The sequence below is a fragment of the Poromitra crassiceps genome, assembly GCF_964638095.1.
Source record: "Poromitra crassiceps genome assembly, chromosome: 1".
NCBI lineage: Eukaryota > Metazoa > Chordata > Actinopteri > Beryciformes > Melamphaidae > Poromitra > Poromitra crassiceps.
Genome location: NC_139623.1, coordinates 120,657,227 through 120,681,197, shown reverse-complemented (window position 1 = coordinate 120,681,197; position 23,971 = coordinate 120,657,227). Strand labels below are relative to the sequence as shown.

At 42.5% G+C, this 23,971-nt stretch overlaps 1 protein-coding gene across 1 annotated transcript in view; it reads right to left on the bottom strand.

Annotated features, from left to right (window-relative positions):
• Positions 1-1,202: 1,202 nt before the first annotated feature.
• Positions 1,203-23,971, bottom strand: part of LOC310775148 (prolyl 4-hydroxylase subunit alpha-2-like) — a 113,274-nt gene continuing 90,505 nt past the window's right edge. The window contains exons 8-16 of the mRNA XM_083635243.1: positions 23,649-23,825; positions 20,883-20,953; positions 20,538-20,637; positions 18,826-18,879; positions 17,674-17,733; positions 17,540-17,605; positions 13,523-13,591; positions 5,748-5,844; positions 1,203-3,392 (exon numbers count right to left, since the gene is read on the bottom strand). Of these exons, the coding sequence (XP_083491369.1) occupies positions 3,322-3,392; positions 5,748-5,844; positions 13,523-13,591; positions 17,540-17,605; positions 17,674-17,733; positions 18,826-18,879; positions 20,538-20,637; positions 20,883-20,953; positions 23,649-23,825 (765 nt within the window). The 3' untranslated portion in view covers positions 1,203-3,321. The remainder of the gene's footprint in view (positions 3,393-5,747; positions 5,845-13,522; positions 13,592-17,539; positions 17,606-17,673; positions 17,734-18,825; positions 18,880-20,537; positions 20,638-20,882; positions 20,954-23,648; positions 23,826-23,971) is intronic.

Genomic DNA, 23,971 nt, shown 5'->3' with positions numbered 1-23,971 from the left:
CTTCCCAGCTCTAATCTTATTTCATACGCTCTCTCTTCAAAAGTGTTTGATTTTCATCATAATCTGGTTTTCCATAATGATAATAATAAGTTCAGTGTTTATGCCTGTGTTCCTGTCTGTTGTAGTGTAAAACGACAGGTGCTTACATGAAAGTGAGTGAGAAAAGGAGAGGATAATGACATCACAACAGTATAATCCTAATGGTAATTTAAAATTAAATATTCTTCTAAATATGGATGAAAGTCCAAAAAACGTCAAATTTCTATGCCGCTGCCCTGGCGGGCAGCACCGAGGGTCCCTTCCTTACAGCACCCCCTACCTAAAAGTACTGTACTTCCAGCGCCACTGGGGAAGGGCAATTCTGAGACTGCACTGCAGTGGTGGAATTAGCTGCGATATAATTTGTATTATATTTTCTTTGGGGGGGGGGCACCAGCAAAAATCTTGCCTAGGGCACCAACTTGGTCAGGCACGCCACTGCCTTGGATGGTAAGTATAACCCTATTTATGAGTTCATTATTGCCACTGCGGATGGCTTCATTTTAACTTGGCAATTAATAAAATTGTAACTTTCTGCCACTAAACTTCTTCTTGCAGTGCATTTTATCTTACTCCCATTAATAAATAAATGTTCAGTTTGTTAAACTTGGAAACTTAGGTCTCTGCTCATCCTTTGAACTTGTGTGTGTCATATGGTGTCCTCTTATACAAGGCGGTTGAGTTTAACCATTTCCCTGGGCGCAACTCCCAGGGTGGCATTGTCTGGCTGCACCACACCACCAGGTCACCATTACGTCATTTAGCAGACGCTTTTGTCCAAAGCGACTTACAATATCACAATTTGTCAATGGTACAGAAAACCACTATGCAACACAATCAATGACAGCTAAGATATTTTGATAGACTAGCACCATGTAGGAAGTAGTTTGAGAAGGAATAATTAACGGAGTCGAGATGTGTTTGAATCTTAAACTATTTCACAGAATTTCTTGGGTCAAAAGTGTAAAGAAAATATGTTTCCATTTAAGCGAATTATGATTAATACAAGCATTAGAAAATACACATGCTCCAGAGTAATAAGGGACTTTGTGTGAAGATATGAGAAATATGATTGGCTGAGAAACGGGGTAAAAAAATAGACGGTAAACCTTTTTAATAAATACACTGTTTATTGAGTTCCTCATTTGTCATCTTGTAGAAAGAACGGATGTAATAACAGTGTAATAATAATTTAAACAGACTACAGTACATAAATAAAAATTTAATGGATCATGGATGTGATTTGGATGAAATGTAATTATCTGCAATGGTTGAAGGTGCCAATAAAAAAACAAACGGAATAAAGACAATTATAGATCCTTTAAAAAATAAAAAATACAAAGTTGTCATGTCTGCTTATTAGTGATGCGCGGGCTACCCAGAACCCGCCCAGTCCCGCGGGCTGACCTGCCCCGCAGGCGGTCTGGGTTGGCAAATTCGGAAAACATCGCGGGCGGGGCAGGCTCGGAATGTGACAAAGCAAAATTAAAGACGTGAACTCTCTCACACACACACAGACAAGGTGATGTCTGCTAGTCTGAAGCAGACTGCACCTGCTGTACTCTCTATAGCCTTCATGGTGGAGTAAAGAAACGCTTCAAATGAGGAAGCGTGTGCCCTCAAAACAAACAATTTTGAAGGATTATTCGTTGTAATTATTTGAAGTGTCCATAAACGAATCTCACCGCAACCTTTCCTGTTAATGGACTGGGATCTATTTGTCAACTTTATTGCAATGTAACCAATTGAGAGCGCATGAGGTAATGAAAAGAAATTGGAAAGAATAAGAACTGTTTCTGTAGGCCTACCTGCTACCTCCTTTAGAAGACCTCGGATTAATTGAAGAAAGATAATAGCTAGTTAGAGTTTGTAACATCGACGAGGCAGAAAGAACTCCAAAAGAAAACGTCATGAAAGAAGCAGCCGCGCAACGCATGCAGCAGTAAAACTGGTGCGCGCGCGTGTGTGTGTGAGAGACAGAGTTTGGACACCTTGGAGAGCTCTGTGGCGCTCGTCCTGAGCCCGGAGACATATTACATTAAATTGGCCGTTTGCGGGCTGCTGGGTTGGTTTGGGTTGGGCATTTTCAGATATTTTAACGGGCCAGGTGGTGCGGACTGGCTCCGACGACGGTTTGGGTTGGTGCAGGCCTTAAAAAAGCCTGACCCGCGCATCACTACTGTTTATTGCTCATTCTCTATTCCTGTTTGCTACCATATGCAAAAGTGAAGCCAAAATATGTTTCAGTGAGCTGCCATCTTACTTGTGTGACGTCATTTGGGACCCAACTTTGCGCAGTAGTCGGGCTGAGCCCCCTACGCTGTGGTGCCGTTTGAGAGTGACTGTAACGGCTCTCAGTCATGACTTTTTATTGTCGAATAACAAACAAAAAAAAGCAATTGAAAATCAGTTTGATAAGAACTACTTAAAATGACAGAAACCATCTTTAGGATTTTTTTTTTAGATGTACTTTTCTTTTTTTAGTTTGTCTCATGTCCCATCTGCTAATATGGAGAGGATGGGACTTATGGCCCATACTGGGAACAACCACAAGGGGGCAATCGAGATGTTTTGGCTTCACTTTTGAGAAGCTGTCATGACCTCCATATTTTATACAGTCTATCTATGGTGTGTGTGTCTGACTCAAGAAGTTTCTCCCAATATGACATACATATCAGAAGTCCTGGGTGTTTGCAAACTGATACTACTGAGATTTGGCGGAACACCTCCAGAAACTATGTTCAGACACTGTGGCATAAGTGAGTAGTGATGACAATAATTTTTGGATGTTGAAATGTCCATAAACCATCTTCAACTCCTATAATATCTGAATAGTGAACAAATGATGATTTACTGTATTTCAGTGAATGCTGATAAAAGATTTAAAACGAATGTGTGACTGTGTGTGTGTTTTTATAAAAACAAAACAAGATCAGCAGATCAAAATAATAACATTTCATATCCAATCTTGTGTCAATTGGATTTACAGTATATAATGTAAATTTAAATGTCATTGATTGATTTCATTATCTTTAGAGAAAAAAGCATGACAAAACAAGGAGTTAACAGAGAAATAAGTTCTACCTCTTCTGATAAAACAAAAGATATTCTTGAGTCAGCAAAGTTTACTCCCTTTGTTTGGAAATGTTCCTCATAAAATCTTAGTAAATAATAAAAGAAAAGTCACGCTTATGTATGTATGAAGGAATGAAGGCACGACCGGTGTTTGACCTGTGTCTGTGTGTGTGTGTGTGTGCGTGTTCAACAGGTATGAGGCGAGCTTCAGTCCACTTCTGTCAGGCCGCAGGGTCTCCTGAACTCTTGTCCTCGCTCGTGAAGCCACTTGTTTGACACTGAGAATAGAGAGAAACTGTGTAAGTCAGGGGTGGCCAAACTATGGCCATGAATAAAAAAAATAAAAAATAAAAAAAACGTTTTTCAGTTTTTTTCAGTTTCAGTTTTAAATCAAAAACGAGAAAATGGGTATGTTTTTCGTTTTTTTCCATTTAAAACGAAAAAATAATTTTGGTGAAATTATCTGTCTTAACCTTTTGGCACAGGAAAATAACATTTGAAAACATACAGAAATACCCATTGTAATAGGTGAGTACATCAATAAACTATGGCCCCTATCGTTGCATCGGCGTAGTTTCTATGCCGAGCGCCTGGCGCAGCGCTGATCAGTGGGCGTGGACCAGCGCACTTGATATCTTGGTTTTGGCGCTACACGCAGCCTAAAGCATTACAACCACGCCTTTTAAGCGTAAAATTATGCACCGTCTGCTCATTGGATAAGTGCAATAAACGCTTGCCTTTTAAGCTCCAATTCCAGTGGTCCAGTTAAACCAGACAAAGCCAAGCGCTCTGCTCTCCCCCCCCTCCCTTCATTCCGTCTGTCTGTCTCCATATATAGGCTATTATTCCATATTATTATGCTTCTCAAACCAATCTACTGTAACTGCAGTTTAAATACTGCAAGCATGTAAATACGCTACACTATAGCAAGATCAAAGTGAAAAGAATGTTCTAAAGGCATCAGCTAGAAAAATATAGCCTATCCCTACTGTATATGATGAGATGAATTAGATTGGTGAAAGTTTGTCCAGAAAGATATCGTTTTCTCTCCCCTGCTGCAGGTAGGATGATGCACATAAATATACCCTACATTATGTAAAGTCATTTCATAAATGTGTTTTTATTGTAAAACTAAAATGTGAAGTAGAGCCAATTTATTGGAGCGGACATCACAGTAGGACATGACAGTAGAAGCGCGTTACGCTGTCACTTATCTAAATCACATTAAATCGACGAGGGATATATATAGCCCCAATATGACATATATGTTTCACTTAGGGTGGTGTTTTCATTTCGATGTTTTATTTGGTCCAATATTGAAATGTTCTACAATTGCAGGTTGTGTTACCATTACACATTATTTAGATCTACCCTTATATCTATTTCGGCTCATTTGGTTGCTATTTAGTAGCGAAATGGATTAGCCCATTGCATGCTGGGACATGCCAGGCAGTGAACTTACAACTTCTTTTTTCTATGGGACGTGTGTTGTGTCTGTCTGAGCGAGGGAGTCAGAGAGAGAGAGTCCTATCTCTATTGTGCCTGTCAGACTGATATGAGCAAGAGAGAGGGAGTGACACAGAGAAGGCTGACAGAGGAGAGCCAGAGGCGTGCTCCGCGCAACCAGCGCACTGAATAGGCCTGCTTTTCAAAAGCGCAAAGCGCTAAATTTACGCCAGGTCGGAAGATATCATTAGGCCGATATTTAAGGCCGAAACGCCCATTCTCGCCCATTCAGGGAGTGCGCCACGCCCATTCAGCGTAAAGCAGTCTAAAGCCCTGTTGATATCTTCCCGAGGCAGGCGCAAGGCACGTTTTTTTGCGTTTAAGGCCCGTTTTAGCGCCGAAGGCCTGTGGGAGAATAGGGGCCCACGTGTTTATTCTGGTCTACCCCCCCCTACTCTAAACGGGTTGAGAACTTCTGCGCTTAATATTATAGGAGGGACTTCCCATATAAACAAAAAATTGTGTTCCAATGTTTCCATTTTCATCTACATGTATGTCATAAATATGCCTGCTCTTGCCCTGTTCATTCGAGGGTTTCGTGTGCAGTGCACTAATTGAATGCTTCAATTATTATTATGTATTTGGAGAGCAACTATTATTCATTCACCAAAGTTGAATGCTTTACTAGGCAAGACCTAGCATAGATTTTATGTTTACATTACTATAATTAATTTTCAATCTGACATTTTATTTTGCTATTGTTTGGGATTTTTTTTTTGAAGGGAGAGAGGGCTCACCTGAACATGGATTTAACATTCACTGTGGCTTATTCTTTAATAAAGAAAACAAATACAGAATAGTACAAAGAAATGTTACCAGATCTTGCTATATTAATTCTAAATTCAACTCACTGTCATTTCGCTAGATTGAGAAACATCTAACTCTCTTCCCAGCAAATAACGATGGGAATTCAATAAATTACTGAAACATTCAATAAATTACCAAACCCCCCCCCCCCGGTCTCCGCAGTGGTAGGCGAGAGCTTTTACCTCTACACTACCCAGACGCCCCTAATAAATTCCTGTCAATTCTATACCACCTCATTTACTAACTATGAATTGTTTACCAATCCAAATCCGCCTGATTCAATTCATATTTAATGATAACATATCGGAATTTCCACTCACCCCATTTACTCCCTACTAGCACAGGACAGGCTGCATGCCTGGTTCTGTAGTCTCCCTCCCCGCTCTTGAACAGATTGTACCAAAACACTGCGGTCCCCTGTGGAGAGACGAGACAAACAGGAGCATGAGGGAAAGACGCTAGATATGCCAGATAAAAGTCCACGAGTGGAAAAACGTCCCCGCACTGGATTCAAGTGGAGAGCGGCTTATTGCAGCAACATACTGAAGTCTTCTTCAAGTAAACACAGGCAGAAAGCATGTATACACAAGCACTGCACAGCAAGTAAACACAACTGCACACATGTAAACAAACACAGCAGTCAAATATTCCACAGGTTTCTCAGGGTTCAGACACTGAACCTGGAGTTCTGTGGTCCTGTATATTGCATTGATGCATGAAAGAGAATACTTGAGACTTTGGACTTGACTTTGAGATCTTGTGCTTGTGTGAATTACTTCCACCACACAATTGAATTTAAATGTTTTTTTCAGAATTTGTATGGATTGAAGTTGAAAATTACATCAAAGGGCCCTATCAGAAGATACATGGAAATACCGCATTTTCGAAGGGGTGAGCATTTCCCGCCACAGCTAGAGGATGTGACGTCTGCGCGTTCACGAGCCTGCCTCTTGTCCTCATGGCTCCGGCGTAAATACCAATACCAACGAAGAAGACGGCTAACAGGAAATGGCTAACATTATGTTCGTCGCTAGCTGCTAGCAAAAGGAAACAACTCAGACTCCAGAAAAAGTCCACACTAAATAAATAAATAAATATTTATCTAATGAAGCCCGTCTGGCCAGACAGCAGCAATGTGACCGACATCGGGGGGAAACTAGAGTCAGGACAGTGTTTTCGGTTCATGAAGGGAACTTGCTGCTTGTAGCTACTGTAATGTGGTTTTGACCAGATAACGTTAGCTGCTTGCTAATGGATTTTCAAGATTCAAGATTTTTATTGTCACTCCGTAGTACAAGTATCTGACCACCTGGTCAGAAACTCTGCTAACATTACCATCTTGTGTGAAGTAATGCAACCCTAACGTTGGTCATGGAACATTATTGTTTGACTGCAGTTAGCTGCGGTGGTGAGTCTGCCTATTATAAACATAATGTTAGCTTGATGCTATACGCGGCTAACTAATAGATTTAGCTATATTTATAGAAATTACCACCAGCCCCACTAATAACGTTACCGTCTTGTGTGGATAATGAATGTAACAGTCGTAAATATCCCTAACGTTACTGTTATGCTAATATGCTTATGAAACATTGTTTGATTGTTCAGTTTGGTCAACTCCAGGCATTAGACGGTACCGTACATACAGGGGAAGCAGGGTAGTTTCTGGCTCACACTAACGTGAATATCCTCATCCATTTCCCCGCAGCCAATGTAAGCCAAAACACGGCCAAACATGCCACAATAACGTCCGATAATTCATCCAGAATCCTTCCTGGGCATCTCGAGGCTGATCTGACCGATAAATTGTCCAGGTTGCCATTTTCAAGTGACTTTTATGAGTTAATGTTACAAAGCAACCCAACACCTCTGCTGTTGCCAGGCAACTGCTTGTGCACTTGCGAGTATGGTGCCCGTGCGTCAGCTCGTTCACACGCTGCCTGCAGTTACTCTAACGGCCACCGGCGTCAGTAACAGTGACAATTGACGGAATGGGCCTTTGCAGGGAAGATACCGGTCTGCCTTGCGCATTTGTCCAGGTGTTATGCCGAGTTTTGCACCCCCGCCGGGCAGCATCCCCACCTCACGGGAGCATATTGTAATGTATTGTAAAACACTGCAGACGACTGATTGGTCAGGCAGAATTGTGTTTACTGTATCTACTGTCTGTCAATGCTGGATACCAGTTTAGTGGGGCTTACCTTCTCTTCTGTTAATGTTATTTCCATCAGTCTTTTGTGTTGCTGCCTTCGGCTCTGGTGAAATAAAATCGATCTCCTTGCTCAGCCTTAACATGACGGTGGTTTTCAATTGTTTTGAGAGAGAAAAAGTCAGCTCCTCGGGAAGCCCTTGTAGTTGTGTGTAACGTCAGTTCCGCTAGGCTGGAGGCGAGGGTTTAGTGAAGCCGCGGTCTTCCCTGGTGAGAGGCCGCCGGGGTAGAGGCTTCCCTTCTCCCTGTAGCGCAACTCCCGTCCCCCGCGGAGTGCATGCATGTGAGTTTGAGTAACGACAAAGTGATATCCATTCTCCTAGACGATTGTCACATTTGCCCATGTACACTGTAGGTCATTTAAAGGCACCAGTATTTCATAATCAGTTTAAAAGTTCTGTGTATGGATTTCATTTTAAAGTTATACGTTATAGCCTACTTCGGCTATGGGCGGAGGGCAGATATGCGGTCGCTATGACGACCAGGTATGGGCGGAGGCGAGTCTATATCAAGTAGAGACGAGTAAGACCAGGTCGAGTAGACCTGTACTGTGCTGTTATATGTGGTGGAAATGAGCCATTAGATCGCCGCCCTGGCGGCGGGTACCAGTATAGGTCACAAGGCCCACCTCCGCCATGTTAGTGGGTGGGGAAATGAGCCAAACTAAAAATCCAAGTACACGTCATGTAATTTTTTTCCAAAGGTGGTTTCTATCATTTTAGATAGTTATTACGCTAATGCCTGTCCAAGTGGTAATTTTTCTGATCAGTTTGTTTGTAAGTAGTTATTTGATGGTATAAAAAGGGATGATTTACAGCTGTGGCAGCCAGTCTCAAGCAGTCACTGGGCTGGTCCCCTCAGGCTGCGTTCAGGTGCTCCTCGGACATAGTATATCGTATTTACTGTGGTAAGATACAGTGGTTGATATGCTACCAGACACAGACGCTGCTTGATGTGTGATTATGGGACTCAATAAAGGACATGGTTTCGAGAAAGTAAGTAATGTTGGTTCCCACATTTTTTGTGTGTGTGTGTGTGTGTGTGTGTGTGTGTGTGTGTGTGTGTGTGTGTGTGTGTGTGTGTGTGTCAACAATGCTTTTCTGCACTGGCATATACAGTATATGCTAGGTTTCCAGCCTTGTTTATATTAATATGTTTTGATTGAGAAGAAGTAAATACTCTAAGTTTAAGCTATTTGTTTTTGTTTGATTACATTGTAGTATGTCAGCCTGTCACTAATTCACTGTTTAAAACTGACGTGGCAGATTTTTTACTGAGAAGCAGTTCAGAAATAAATAAGCGTTTATAAAGTTATTTGACTTTTGTTTGATTACATTTATTTCACTGAATATCAATGATTAGAACACAAATTAAATTTGTCATACTTTTTGAATGGGTTAGATACTGTAAATTGGCCAATAATATCACCACTATTAGACAGGTATTAATACCATGTCTTTTTTCTTTATAAAGGAAGGTAAGACTGCAGTATTTGAGCGTGGGGAAAAAAAGTGACTTGACTTGGGACTTGACTTGCCTTAACTAAGGACTCGACTTGACTTGACTTGACAAAACCTGTGACTTGACTTGACTTGACTTGCCCAAAACAAAATGACTTGGGACTTGCTTGAGACTTGGACCAAATGACTTGGGACTTACTTGAGACTTGGACCGAAGTGACTTGGTCCCATGTCTGCATACAAACACAGTGCAAGACAGCCATTATAAAGACAGGTGGGCTGATTAAATGGACAACACCTGTCTTGTGAAAGCACACCTGAGTGTGATTACAATGACATCATAGGATCAGTCATGCAGTAATAGGCTACATTTTCGGTACTGGCGCAGATTAATCAAAACATTGATATCACAGGTAGGCTGTATACCATACATGGGCAACATACGGTATGCGGCCCGCGGTGGAATTGCAATTTTTTTTTTTTTTTTTTTTACAGTGCACTTGAACGCAACATGCAATATACCCGCTGAATAAGTGTCCAAATGTTCATGTCATTCTGGGCAATACTCTTCTGTTATAGCATTTCAGTCTGAAATATGGAATATCTTTCAATAATATTTATGACTAAAAGGCTAAAAGTAATCTCATGTGTAAGACAGTAGCGTAGCCAGACTTGGCTCATTGTGTGTGCCACAGAAAGCCAGGGTATGCCAGGGGGTGGACCATTAGATGGCGGCCGCAAGGCCGCCGCCAATTTTTTTTTGGGTATTTTCAAACCAGATTTAGAGGAATATTTGTGTGTTGTTTGCTCCTTTTCGCACTCATTATTAGCAGGTAGAAGCAGTCAATTAAATTGTATTTTTTGGCAACATGTAAAACCACTTTGTTTAGTATCTCAAAATAGTCTCACCTACTTTTTCCAATGAGTGTTCTAGTCGGGAAAGAACGCAAAATTGGTTGGCATGCAGGTTCGTCTACTGCAGAGAGATCTGTAGCGTCAGTGTCCTCTGGCTCTGCACAAACCTCTGTTGTGTTGTTGGCTGCGTTCCCCGCTGTTAACGTCATTGTTTCGGCTCTTCTCCACTGTACACCACCAATACAGGTGCGGGAACGGGTGCACTACAATCCGCACTTGTTGAGGGGAAGGGTGACGACGAGTCATCTTCTTCCTCGTCGTCAATGTGAGGTTTCTTGCCTTTGCCGAAAAGGCTTAAAAGTGAGCTTTGTTTCATGTCTTCTTGATTTGGCGCTGCTGCTGCTGCGCGTGCATTTGTTCACTTTACGTGGACGACAGCTTAACTAGTTTCCCATGATGCTCCGGGGCACATAGGTCAGCGGAGCGTGATTTCTATTCGCACATAGGATAAGTTGGACACAGTGCATGACAGCGTTGATATGTGTTTTGCAGACAAAACAAAAAACCTTTTTTACCCCATTTTTTTTAGGTGTGCCAGCGGCCTGTCTGGGTGGCATTTGCACACCCTGGCACACCCGTGGCTACGCGCATGGTGTAAGAAATGACTGTTCTACATTGAAGTAGAAATTTAAATAATTATCTTGTTGGTTTTGGATTTATTTAGCTTCAAGAGTGCATTTTTGTTCTTGTGTGACCCTCAACACAGGCTTTGAGAATCCCGGGCCACTTACTGATACTTATGCTTAACACGTTCACTGCCGTGGACGAGTCAACTCGTCAAGCAGAAACCAACGGTTGACTGCCGTGGACGAGTCAACTCGTCAAAAAAGAAAAAAAAAAAAATTGACGGTGGGACGTGGATCAAAGCCCCCTACGTCTCCTATAAAAATATGGGAGCCACCGAACGTGTACAACCCATTCCACCGACCCACTAAGTGGCGACAGTGCTCTACAGACTAGAGAAAGCCGAGCCAAAACTGCAGGGGAAAGCGTGAGGAAGCCATTCTCATACTGTAGAATGGTTTGGCGAAAACGCTTTCGCAGTGGCGCACAACGGTGGCGCACAACGGTGGGGGGTTCCAAAAATAGACTGGGTGCAACACACTTTGAAACACGCAGCATAAAGCCCAGAATCGCAAAAGCTTCATCAAAGCTCTCAACCGAAACCCCAAGAAACGAGCGAGCCCCATCCAGACTCGCCCGAAGAACGGCCGCCAGCAGCCAGGCAGCACAGACAGGCAGAGACTCGTCGCCCGTGACAAACGCTGCAAAGCCACCAGAGACACACCCACGGAGGGAGGAGTTTGAAGGAGAGGGGGGTGGGGGTGCTCTTATGGAGGAAATTACTGTTCAGAACTATTGTTTAGATGTCTTGTCTTACTGATGCCAAAAATAAATGGTTAAAGTGACTGTTCTATCGAATTTCACAAAAAGGCATTTTTCTCAGCTTTCATTTTCAGACGCTGAAACCATGCTGTATTCAACTGCTAATGCCTACATAACTACTAACTCTACAAACTAACTCTTTTAGACAGAGAAAGCACACATTCTATTAGTTCATTTTGAGATATTTTGTGTTCACAAAGTCCTAGCAGAAAATAATCCTCGGCTCTTGAAAGATGAGCCAGAATCCTCAAAAAAACCCTTGGCAGAAGCTACCTACAGTAAAAAAAAAACTGTTGGCAGTGAATGTGTTAAATTAACCCACTCATATTCTGGTTTATTTCAAGAAAAACATTTCGGCTAGTGGAAATTCTAATTGGCTGGTAACTTTAAAATCTAGCAGCTATATTGGCAGGTGGTGAAAAAAGTTAATTTCAAGCCCTGCAGGGAGAGCAGGTGGTGACATAGGAGTGAATGAGGAAAAGGATCAAATATTGGTGGTTAAGACTGAATAATGACATCACAATTGTTAATTTAAAATGAGTTATTCCTCTAAACCTGGCTTCAAATGCCCCAAATTTTTCGTGCTGGCGCCGTTCAGCCCTCAGCAAAATCTGGTAGCGAGGACATTTTTTTGTGGCCCTCTCTATCATCAAAGTTGCCCATCCATGGGTTACGGCATGACAATATTTGTTCGGCCCCCGGCAACAATCTGGGTTTCTCATGTGGCCCCCCATGAAAAATAGTTGCCCACCCCTGCTGTATACCATAATATATCATGAATCTATGTGAATAAATAGATTTATATAAATAGGAATCACAGCCTAATGCATAGAGATAAATCCTGAAACCTTCTCGCAACAGTTTCAGCCTAAGCCAGTGGTTTTCAAAGTGGGGTCCCTAGCAAAAAAGGGGGGATAATCTATTTTCCCTATAATTCCATGCCATCCATAAGTAACACAATCTAAGCTAGTGTAGAAGTGAGTAACTAGGCTAATAATAACCATAACAGCACAAATAATTGACAAAGATCCCGAAATAAATATACAGTATTTACTCTGAGAAATGAAATAATGAGAAAAGGAACAATTATTGATGGTTAAAACTGAATAATGACATCACCGGTCTAATCCTAATGCTAATTTAAAATGAGATATTCCTCTAAATCTGTCTTCAAACTGCAAAAGAGAAAAAAAAAATGCCCACATTTTTTTCCGGCGGCGGCCTCCCCTGTTTCGAAGCTCATCAGCCGCCACTGACGCACACGCACATACACACTAGGGCATTCACAGACTAGTCGACTAGTCGACTAGTAGAACCACTAGTCGACACTGTGCTTAGTAGTCGACTAGTCGTTTTAGCAAAATATATATATATATTTTTTTCTTTAAGAAAGAACATGAGGTATTTACACGACATACATGGACTATCATATCCCATATCCCCCACAAAGACACACCCATCAAAACACAACAAAACAAAACAAGAAAACTGCATAAGATACACAATAATCCAAGAACAAACAAGACTATTGGACAAACAACCAAACAAAAACAATGCATTCAAAGTAAATACATACTGTAGATCTTGCCCTGTTGGCAGCTAGGAAATGCATAGCTTTAAATTGGAAAGCATCCAATCCCCCAGCTGTAGTTCACTGGTGGAATGAACTCTCAAGCTACCATACGTTGGATAACATTTACTACAAGAGCAAAGGCAGATTCTTAGACATCCCCAAAATATGGCAACCACATACAGAGTTTGACTTTAAGAACTTTTTACCCCAGTGTCATTAGGCTTATCAGGATAGGAGCTGAATGCATTGTTTTTGTTTGGTTGTTTGTCCAATAGTCTTGTTTGTTCTTGGATTATTGTGTATCTTATGCAGTTTTCTTGTTTTGTTTTGTTTTGATGTTCTTTGTGGGGGATATTGGATATGGGATATCATAGTCCATGTATGTCGTGTAAATACCTCATGTTCTTTCTTAAAGATTAAAAATATATATATATATATTAAAAAAAAAAAAAAAAAAAAAAAACGACTAGTCGACTACCTTTAAGGACGACTAGTCGACTAGTAAAATTCACTAGTTGTGAATGCCCTAATACACACAGAGCTGTGTATCACCTTTCTTGGCCAGATTGCTGCTCCGAAGTCAGGGAAGACCGTTGCTCCTCCTGCCTCGACATCGGTCATCTGCCAGAGAGAAGAGAGGACAAATTCTCTGCACTCTTAAAACAATACACATTGGTATAGAGCACCGCAGGAATGAGTCCCGAAGTATACTTCCGGGTACGTCAAGGGAAAAGTGAATGGGGTTTTAGAATGGGGATTTCACTTAAATCCATAAAATAAGGTCTGTGGTCAGGGGCGGACTGGGATCATAATTCAGGCCGGGCATTAGATACCAAGCAGGCCAGGCCGATACGGGCCGACGCGCGTGCCGGCGTCCAAAGAGCGCCGGCAAAAAATTTGGGGCGTTTGAAGCTCAATTTGGGCCATTTGAAGCCCAATTTGGGCCGTTTGAAGCCAGATTTGGGTCGTTTAAAGCCAGATTTGGGCTGTTTGAAGCCCAATTTGGGCCGTTTGAAGCCCAATTTGGGCCAAGTCCAATTTTACAATGAGATGCACCCACTTTAAACCTGAATAAAGTAATAAAACCACTAGTAAACCAGTAGGCGGTGCCTGGCCTGCTGTTCAGTTTTTGCAGGCCAGGCCAGGCCAGGCCACCGGGCATTTGCCCGACGTGCCCGATTATGCAGTCCGCCACTGTCTGTGGTTAACAAAAGTTTATGGGAGCGCGAATTTGGGTTCAGCAGGATAATCTTCACAAACATGAATAACGTTTTAGAAAACGCTTCAAAAGGAATAAATGTGTGAAGATTATCCTGCTGAACCCAAATTCACGATATATATATACCGGTATATATATATAATATATATATACATAATATATATATACACTGTATATATATATATATATATATACATATATATACACACAGTATATATATATACATACACACGCACACACACACACACACACATACATATCAGTATATAAATGGGAGCTGGGGCTCTGTTTGTTTCTCTGTCTCACTGTGATTGTCCCACTGTGATGTCATAAATCCCACTGTGACATCATCCATGATGTCATAAATCCCAGTGATGTCATAAACCCCACTGTGACATCATCAGTGATGTCATAAATCCCACTGATGACATCATCAGTGATGTCATAAATCTGACATCATCAGTGATGCTGGTCTCATTGGCCACACAGCAGCTGAGTTGCGGGCAAGGCCGCGCAGCGGCCGAGCTGCGAATGCAAGCTGCTCAGTGAGCTGCAGGACAGGAAATCGAGCGCGCGTAGCACGTGAGATCCCTAGTATATTATAACAAACTGAAGAATAGAATGTAAACAAGACAATAAAGCAAATCGAGTTGGGTGAATATAAGTATCAGTCCACAGGAGATATTAATATATAATTTGAACTGTAACTACTGTATATATATAATTATAGAGAGCCCCAGGAACGAGTCCAGAAATCATCGATGCTAACACTCCTGGTTCTTGACTGTTTTCGCCTATGGGATTTTTGAATGGGTTTTTGGCGCGATGCTTCTAATAAGGTCTCTGGGCAACGCAAGCTTAATCAAACGCGAACGAGTGTTTAGTAATATCATCTTCACACATGAGGACCACTTTTATGAGTTTTGAAGCTTTTACGTTAAAAGGGCGGCTAGCTAGCAAACGGCTAAATGAGACTACACTGTTGATTCGACGGGGATATATACGTCAATAACGTCATCACTTCAAAGGACGAACACGGAAATTCTCTTTCCCTCACCTGGTTCAGCCCATTCAGCCCGGGGTAATCAGTGAACAGCAGCGCACACATCAACAACAGTCCAGGTTAGAGTGCTGACGTGACGTGGAAGCCTATGCGACAGTGTGTAGTTCTGGATTAGCTTCGCTCAAGCTTTTTACTTCTAGGGCTCGCATTTACGCTACAAAACTCATGAAAGTGGTCCTCATGTGTGAAGATTATCCGACTGAACTCTGGTTCGCGTTTGATTAATCTTGCGTTGCCCAGAGACCTTATTTGAAGCATCGCGGCAAAAACCCATTCAAAAATCCCATAGACAGAAACAGTGAAGAGCCAGGAATTCTGGGACTTCCGTGTTCCAACTACAAAAATCCGTCATCCCTGGGGCTCTCTATTTACAAGTTTTTTAGCGGGGTGTCCTATCTGGAGGAAATGCCAGGGGAGCACGGGGAGCACATGCAAACTCCACACAGAAAAGGGCATTTTTGGTGACCCCACCTGGGCCGTAGGCACTGAGGATATGGAACTGGGGACACACCCTCGGCGCCCACAGCATCCCAGGTGGGAATCGAACCCAGGACCTTCTTGCTGTGAGGCGACAGCACTACCACTGCACCACTGCTTATATATTTTTTCTTTGCTGCGTCCTATTAACTCTGACTGCTAATGTCGTGTAGATTTTGTGCAGACACGGGTTGCTTCGGAATATGAACTCATGTGGGTCTTTAATGTATATTGATTTTAATGTACATACACACAAACTTAAAGGAGAATTTCGTTTTTTTTTAACCTGGAGCCATTTCCTGGCATTAATTATGAATTGGCCACTCACCTAGCGATGTCTGCAGCGTTTCTGGGCGTCCTAGCGTTGTTTTGAGATCAATATCGTCCAAGTCAGTGTAAAATGGAGTTGATTTGGGGCCAAGTGGTAGCCTGTATTTCCTGCATCTAAATAGCTATTTTTCTTCCCGTTTTCGCCACATATCGCCATAATCAGATCCGTCAACATCCAGCCGAGTGTTATTTCACCCCAGGCTGTTTCCTGGACTGCACACGGATCAAATTACCTCAAACGTGATCTAGGTCACCAAGTCTCGTGAAGTCCCGCGATACTTTCCTGTCGACTGGCCAAATACAGGCAGGACGCTTTGCGGTCGTGGTTTTAGCGTAACCTATGTGGGGTTTGGCGTAACCTATGTGGGGTTTGGCATAACCTTCGTTATTTCGAATCCCACATAGGTTACGCCAAACCCCACATAGGTTACGCTAAAACCACGACCGCAAAGCGTCCTGCCTGTATTTGGCCAGTCGACAGGAAAGTATCGCGGGACTTCACGAGACTTGGTGACCTAGATCACGTTTGAGGTAATTTGATCCGTGTGCAGTCCAGGAAACAGCCTGGGGTGAAATAACACTCGGCTGGATGTTGACGGATCTGATTATGGCGATATGTGGCGAAAACGGGAAGAAAAATAGCTATTTAGATGCAGGAAATACAGGCTACCACTTGGCCCCAAATCAACTCCATTTTACACTGACTTGGACGATATTGATCTCAAAACAACGCTAGGACGCCCAGAAACGCTGCAGACATCGCTAGGTGAGTGGCCAATTCATAATTAATGTCAGGAAATGGCTCCAGGTTCAAAAAAACCGAAATTCTCCTTTAAGCACATTGTGTATATATGATCTTTTGTACTAGTAATATTGAGTCTTTTTTGTGTTGACTTGATCACTGTATGGCATGCAGGCACCAAGACAAATTCCTCATATGTAACTTGCATAATTATTGTGGCAATAAAGTGATTCTGATTTTGATTCTGATTCTGATGATTAACCATGAACGTTTCAGCGTATCATATTTTATCCTTGATACATTTTAATTTAGTCAACACACGTTTTACATCCTGGACAGAGATCATTGTTGTAATAAAGCATATGCATAACACTCATATGCTGCAGGCAGGGTGAACAATACAACAACCAATCACTTATTATGAATACAATGAACGCTGTTCTTCAAAGCCAGCCATCTCAAGACGTGTGTGTGTGTGTGTGTGTGTGTGTGTGTGTGTGTGTGTGTGTGTGTGTGTGTGTGTGTGTGGAGACAAGATATTTTTCTTTTTATCCATTTATACAGTTTGGTGTTAGCAGGGGTAACATCAAAGTGAGTTCTGTAGGCTACTAGGTGTTAAGGGGGGAGGCCTACAAGACTCTCCACAACATGTAGTGGAACCCTGCTGGCGCCCAAGAAGCTACGATAGGAGAAGGATGTGTGGCTTTCAAACAACGGCGGCTCGACGCGCATACTTACGTAGTTCAAAAAAGTGGCCACACGATTTCCAGTGCCTAATCTTTTGAAAGCATCAGGTTCATCTCTCTACGAAGATACAAATTCAAGAGTAAAGACACACGGTGTTGACTGTTTACTCACACACACGTACTTACATAGTTGAGGAAGGTAGCAAGTCTATTTCCATCGACCTTGAGGATGCTGTCAAAAGAACGCTGCAACAGATGGTTGTAACATTTAACCTGAAAGCGCTGAAAAGACTCACACAGGAGCCCGCAACTAAGGGCACTAACTCACATCAAATATAATAAATATAATATATAATGTCATTATCTGTCAGAAACATACGAAGAGGATTAGGGCCATTAGGCCCAATCAAGACTAATATACTGTACAGTAATGAATGCTTGAATAATTTGTTAAGGTATTCAATTAGATGTTTCAGTCATCAAACTACTAGTGGTAGTTTGAGTAGACTTCTTTGAGATTACACACAAGACATTATCTATAGATAATTTGCATCAGACTATGTGTTGCTGCCTTGGCATAGAACAATAACAAAGACTGCATTTGAAGGAAAACATAAGTTCATGCTATGACCTTTACCTTAGTGGGTCCTCAGTGCAAAGACACATATTCATATTTTGCGATCAATCATGCTACACCAAAGACCAAGCCCAAGCAACTGCACAGCTGCTTATGGAAGTATGAAAAGGCCAGCAGATATAATCACACAAGTGAGGTCACCTAAGCAGAAGAGTCAGGAGGAACATGCCAGCAAACTAGCGGGAAGTATGTCAGCTGCCTCACTTGAACCCTGGCCTGATATGCAGTATGCAGTGTGTGCATAGAAACAGAGTCACAACAGCACAAGGAGCCATGAATTGTATACACACAAAAGTATTTCATACACATGTACGGTACATGTGTGTGCTAACATGTATCAGTATGCACACACGCACGCATGCATGCACGAGCACACATTGTATGCTTGTTGGGCTTGTTTTTATTGCTATACTGCCTTATTGCTTGTTGTTTCTCTTGTTTTCCTGCACCTACATTATATGCCCTGTTATTTTGCACTATGTTGTAACGGAGTCTACAGCACAAGAATTTCACACGTGATACTTGTACTACGGAGTGACAATAAAAATCTTGAATCTTGAACATGCACACAAGCACGCACGCACGAGCACACACAGACACAGACACACACACACACACACACACACACACACACACACACACGCGCGCGCGCGCGCGCACACACGTGCACACAAACACTCATAGACACAGAGTGCACTTACCCTCGAGAAGTCATAATGTGGCTCATACTGTCCTCCAACTCCATAGTTGGCAACCTGGTCAAACACAGACAGAGGTAAGTTATGGAAAAACTACTAATATGGTCCAGTCCAATCAAAAAGTATATTGCTAAAGCAACAAAGAGCAAAGAATTTGTTAATAACAACAATACTTGTCAAGTCCACATTCTCTGTGATTCTGACATAGACTGACATAGACTTTCTTCTATGTAATGACATATCTAAATCTGTCTTTGATCATTTTTATCAATTTTTTTTTGTCCATTGCTATTGCTTGTTATTTTGTCTTCCATATGTTGTGCTCTTTCTACTGTTTAATATAAATACAATTTTGAATAATATTATTGTTTATAACAGTGAAAGAGTATTGCAAAAGTCACTCGGATTTATATGAATCCATTGTTATTACAGTACATGCATAAACCAGAGGGCACTCGGTAGAGTGCATACCTGCGTCAACCTTTCTGCAAAGATTTGCTGTGCTACGTGAATCCATTTGGAAGTTTGACGTCTTTTTGTGATTGAACACAGGACAGCCATTACCACGGCACGCCCCCTTTTGACCAGTGGGCGTGCTAAGTTAATCAGTTTTAAGTAGGGGTGCACCGATCACGTTTTTTGCCACGATCACCGATTGCTGATCACCTATGAGAAATATCTGCCCAACCGATCATCGACTGATCACCGATTACCGATTACCGATCACCGATATATATATATATTTATTTATTTATTTTGTAAGCAGCTATAGCAGTCTATTATAGAACAGTTTCCATTTTACATATAGGCCTACATTTCATGCATCAAATTGAAAGTGCAGCACATTTTCTTTTTTTTCTACATCAATATTTTATACTGTGTAGGCTAAAGGAAACCGCCAACATGATTTTTTGTGTGTGAGATAATTGGAGCACAAGACTGTGTTGAACTAAATGGCTAGTAGTTCAGTCCAGTTCCCTCAGTTCAGTTTATAAAAGAACAAAAATAATTCCACTTCGGGATTTCCATGTTACCAGTTCAATGCAGTTCAGTTCACTCAACAAAAATACTAAATTTTCCGGGATTGCCCTGTTACACAAGAAAAATAACTTCGACCCAAGGAAACTATTTTATCGATTAAGCTAAAGCGGCTAAAGCTAACCGGAGCTATTAACGATAGGAGGATACACGCAAATATGGATCAAACACGGACTTAACAGCATGCAAATGCCTCGGTAGGTGGGAGGACTGGAGGTAACTTCTCTGCTGAGTCTGCTCTAATCACCAGCTGATTTGTGTGATTCAAAGACGCAAGGGGTGTGTTGACAGTCTGGTGTGGTGTGTGGAGGTGAGTACACTGACGAAAGCAAAGCGTGTGCTTTGCAACACAATGATATAAACATTAGAGCACAATATGAAAGTTAAACGATAGACATTGAAGACATGAAAATGGGCTGCCTCATGTTTCTCACGTGCAGCATGATCGGCTATGCAATTGGCGACAATAAAGTAATATCTGCAATCAGCAGATCACATATTTGAGGTCAAAATCGGCCGATACAGATTGCGTGCCGATCGATCGGTGCACCCCTAGTTTTAAGTTGTCACATGACCTACTTATCTACAAAGTTTCATGCAGCGTTAAATCCTTTCATAACTTTTTGAGATATCCTGCCGACAAACAGACAGACAGACAGACAAGGTAATTACAGCACCTGTAGTAACTCAGCAGTCTCTACTGTAAGACCGGTGATATCTTGTATTCTCTGGTTGACTCTCTCTATGACGGGATCCTCCTCTCCCTCCAGCCACGCACTGCCGAAACACACGTGAACATGTGCATACACGCGCACACACACACACACACACACACACACACACACACACACACACACACACACACACACACACACACACACACACACACACACACACACACACACACACACACACACACAAATGAATGGCATATGTCAAAACATACTTTTATCATAGCAGTAGGAATTAATGAATTAAATCCACAGGAGGGCGCCAAAGAACCACTGACCTCAAGGACTCACCTTTTTGACACTCTGTAACCAGCTGTGGTCAGAACACCTGTTTTGGGGTCACGGACGGTGGCTCTGGCAAGCTTGGGGGGTAAAAATAATAATAATGACACAAATATTACTTGTCCAGCTCAAGTCCACATTCTCTGTGATTGGGATACTCCCCTTTAAGGTTTATTCAAAGCATTTTCCCTCTGCAAGCAGCCTGTCCTTTGTAACATGTAGGCCTATCTATTTCATGTGCAGCCTAACACCAAAGTCGCTAGAAACATATCACCACAAAAACCATATTGTTTCCCTATGGTGGCTGGCACGTGCTCCTCTCTTGCACCGTGAGTCATGTTCTTCCGATGGTTTTTAGGCGCACATAAACGTTTAAATATTCCCAACTTGTCAGCGCAAGGCGCGGAGTCGCACCGCTCGTCAATGTCAGTTGGGCCAGGCAGTCAAGCAAATCAAGCAGAAGGCGGGCTTTCCTTCCGGGTTTGATCCCGCTTGATGTGGTGGGACAGAGGAAAACACAGTTGAAAAGCTGAGATTAGCCCGTCATTAACCCCGTCACACACACATCCCTGCTCCTCAGTGCTCCACAGACGCACCTGACAGCTGTTTTGCCCAGCGCAGTCTGCCTGCTTCTATGTGTGATATAAGTGCCAGAGCTTAAATGTGTTTGTTTTGCTGTCTTGTTCTGTAATTTTTTTTCAACTTGTCCTTAAAGGTGAACTAAACCTGTGCGTCCGGGTAGTGTAGTGGTAGATTCCCTGCGTACCACATGAGGGTCGCAGGTTCGCGTACGTGTTGCCTCTAGCTTGGTCGGGCATCTGTACAGGCACGATTGGCTGTGTCTGCGGGTGGGAAGCCGGAATGAGGGTGTGTCCTGGTCGCTGCACTAGCGCCTCCTCTGGTCGGTCGGGGCGCCTGTTCCGGGCGGAAGGGAACTGGTGGGAATAGTGTGATCCTCCCACGTACTACGTCCTGCCGGTGAAGCTCCCCGCTGTCGGGTCAAAAGAAGTGTCTGGCAACTGCACATGTATCGGAGGAAGCATGTGTGTGTCTACTGCTCTCCACAGATCGGCAGAGGGGGCCAAGTACAATTGGGAGAAAATGGGGAAAAACGAAAGCGAAAAAAACAGGTTCCGATGACATCACCAAGAACTCCTTTCCCACCCAGAGTCCGTCTAAGCCCCGCTTAGGACCCGCCCCCTAGCTGAATCCCGAGTTGAGACGTTTATTTGCATTTTTTTAAATCCCAAGTATGTAGTCCCAAGTTTGTATTTCTATTTATTTATTTATTTATTTGAGGGACAGGGCACATTAATTAACATTACTGTAAACATGCCAGTGTTAGCCAAACGGCTAATTTTCAACCGATGTCCCTTGGCCAGAACTTAAGATAGCCATTAAAAACAAACGCCAACAATAAAACACACAAGTAAAATAGAAGTAAATATAACATGTAGGAAGCCAAAGCAATGGGCACCATGCAAGTTAAGACAGACTATACAGGCAGACAGATCAGCACAAACAGTTAAAACATGCCAACATTAAGATCACATTATAGAATGCACTATAAAACCATAAGCATGCTAACTGACTATCAAACAAAGACAAACAAACAGGCACAGATGCAGGCATTAAAAAACAACAACAACAACAACAACAACAACAACAACAACAACAACAACAACAACAACAACAACAACAACAACAACAACAACAACAACAACAACAACAACAACAGCAGTGTGAGAGACAGGCCAGCAGAGGCAGGCTGAAGTAGAGGCAGGTTTAGTTCCCCTTTAACTCATTCCCCACCAGAGTTTCAAATTAAAAGCCACCAGCCACCGTCAGGGTTTCTGAGCATTTTCAGTGATTTTCCAAGACCCACAGAATATTTTCTTCTATGACGACGTAAAGACTGAATATCCCAAAAGAAAGAAGAGAGCCTCGACTTTCATAGGAAAAAAAGTTTGATTCCAACTTCATCCTTTCTTATGTTATCCGTTATCGACACCTGAATGTAGGCCGTTTTCACAAAAAACACCAGTCTGTGACCAGAAAGCGGAGGAACAGGCATTTTTTGTAAATTAAGTCATATTCACGGGCTCCTGAACCGAATAAATGCCTTTGATGACGGATACTGGCGGTGTTACACTCAGCTATGATCCCCATAATGATTTAGTTTACCCTTCTGGTTCGTGGGCACAGCTTTGAGTCACAGTTGCGAGAAAGAGATTCACCCCACTGTTGAGAGAGGCGAGCAGGGTCCCATGTTCGTTTTGCACGGGGGGGCGACTGGTTGTCTGTGTATGGAGGTCAGAAGCAATCTACCAGCTGAAATTTACACGCCATCATGAGTTTAGGAACTGGATTACTATTTCCTGAGGACAAGTGACTTGTGGACGTGTTGCGTGCAGGTTCCGTGGTGCGTGGTGAAAACAAAATCCTTCACATTTGAGTGACAGGCTGCCCCCCCGCTGTAATGGAGTCCGAGCACGTATCGGAAAAAGCTGCTAGACCAGCGTTTGAGGTTTTGTTAGACAATTGTGGTCATTCCTGTGCACCTTTAGATGTGATGTAATGTTTCACAAGGTAAGTAAGTAAGAGAGCCATCTATCACATGACGGTGAAAACACTTATTGCCGTCCAGAGACGTCAATGGCGGGGAAGCGTTGGCTGTTAAAAGACGTCAGTAGACGGCAATGGCGGGGAATGAGTTAATTGCAATAAAATAAATTGCAAATTAAAATGCTGATTGTGCTGTCTTTTCAGTCTCACCCTGGGTTTGGCCAGCTCCTTGATCTTCTCAATTTCATCATGGGACAGGGCATCCAGGTAGCGCACGATGTGTGGGCTGTCCCACTCATCCTCCTCCAACATGGGCTTCAGCAGGAGACGAGGGTTCCTCTTACCATCCTGGTAGCGACAGAACAGGCGGCTACGCCTTGCAGTGGTCTGGTGGAGACAGAAGGCGAACAGTTAATAATGATCAACATGTTGTATTGCAAGTTACATGACAGTGATGTGAGTAGCTTTTCAAAATACAGTTGAAATATATATTCCAAAAATAGGTCAAAACTAACTAAACTAAAAAAACAAAT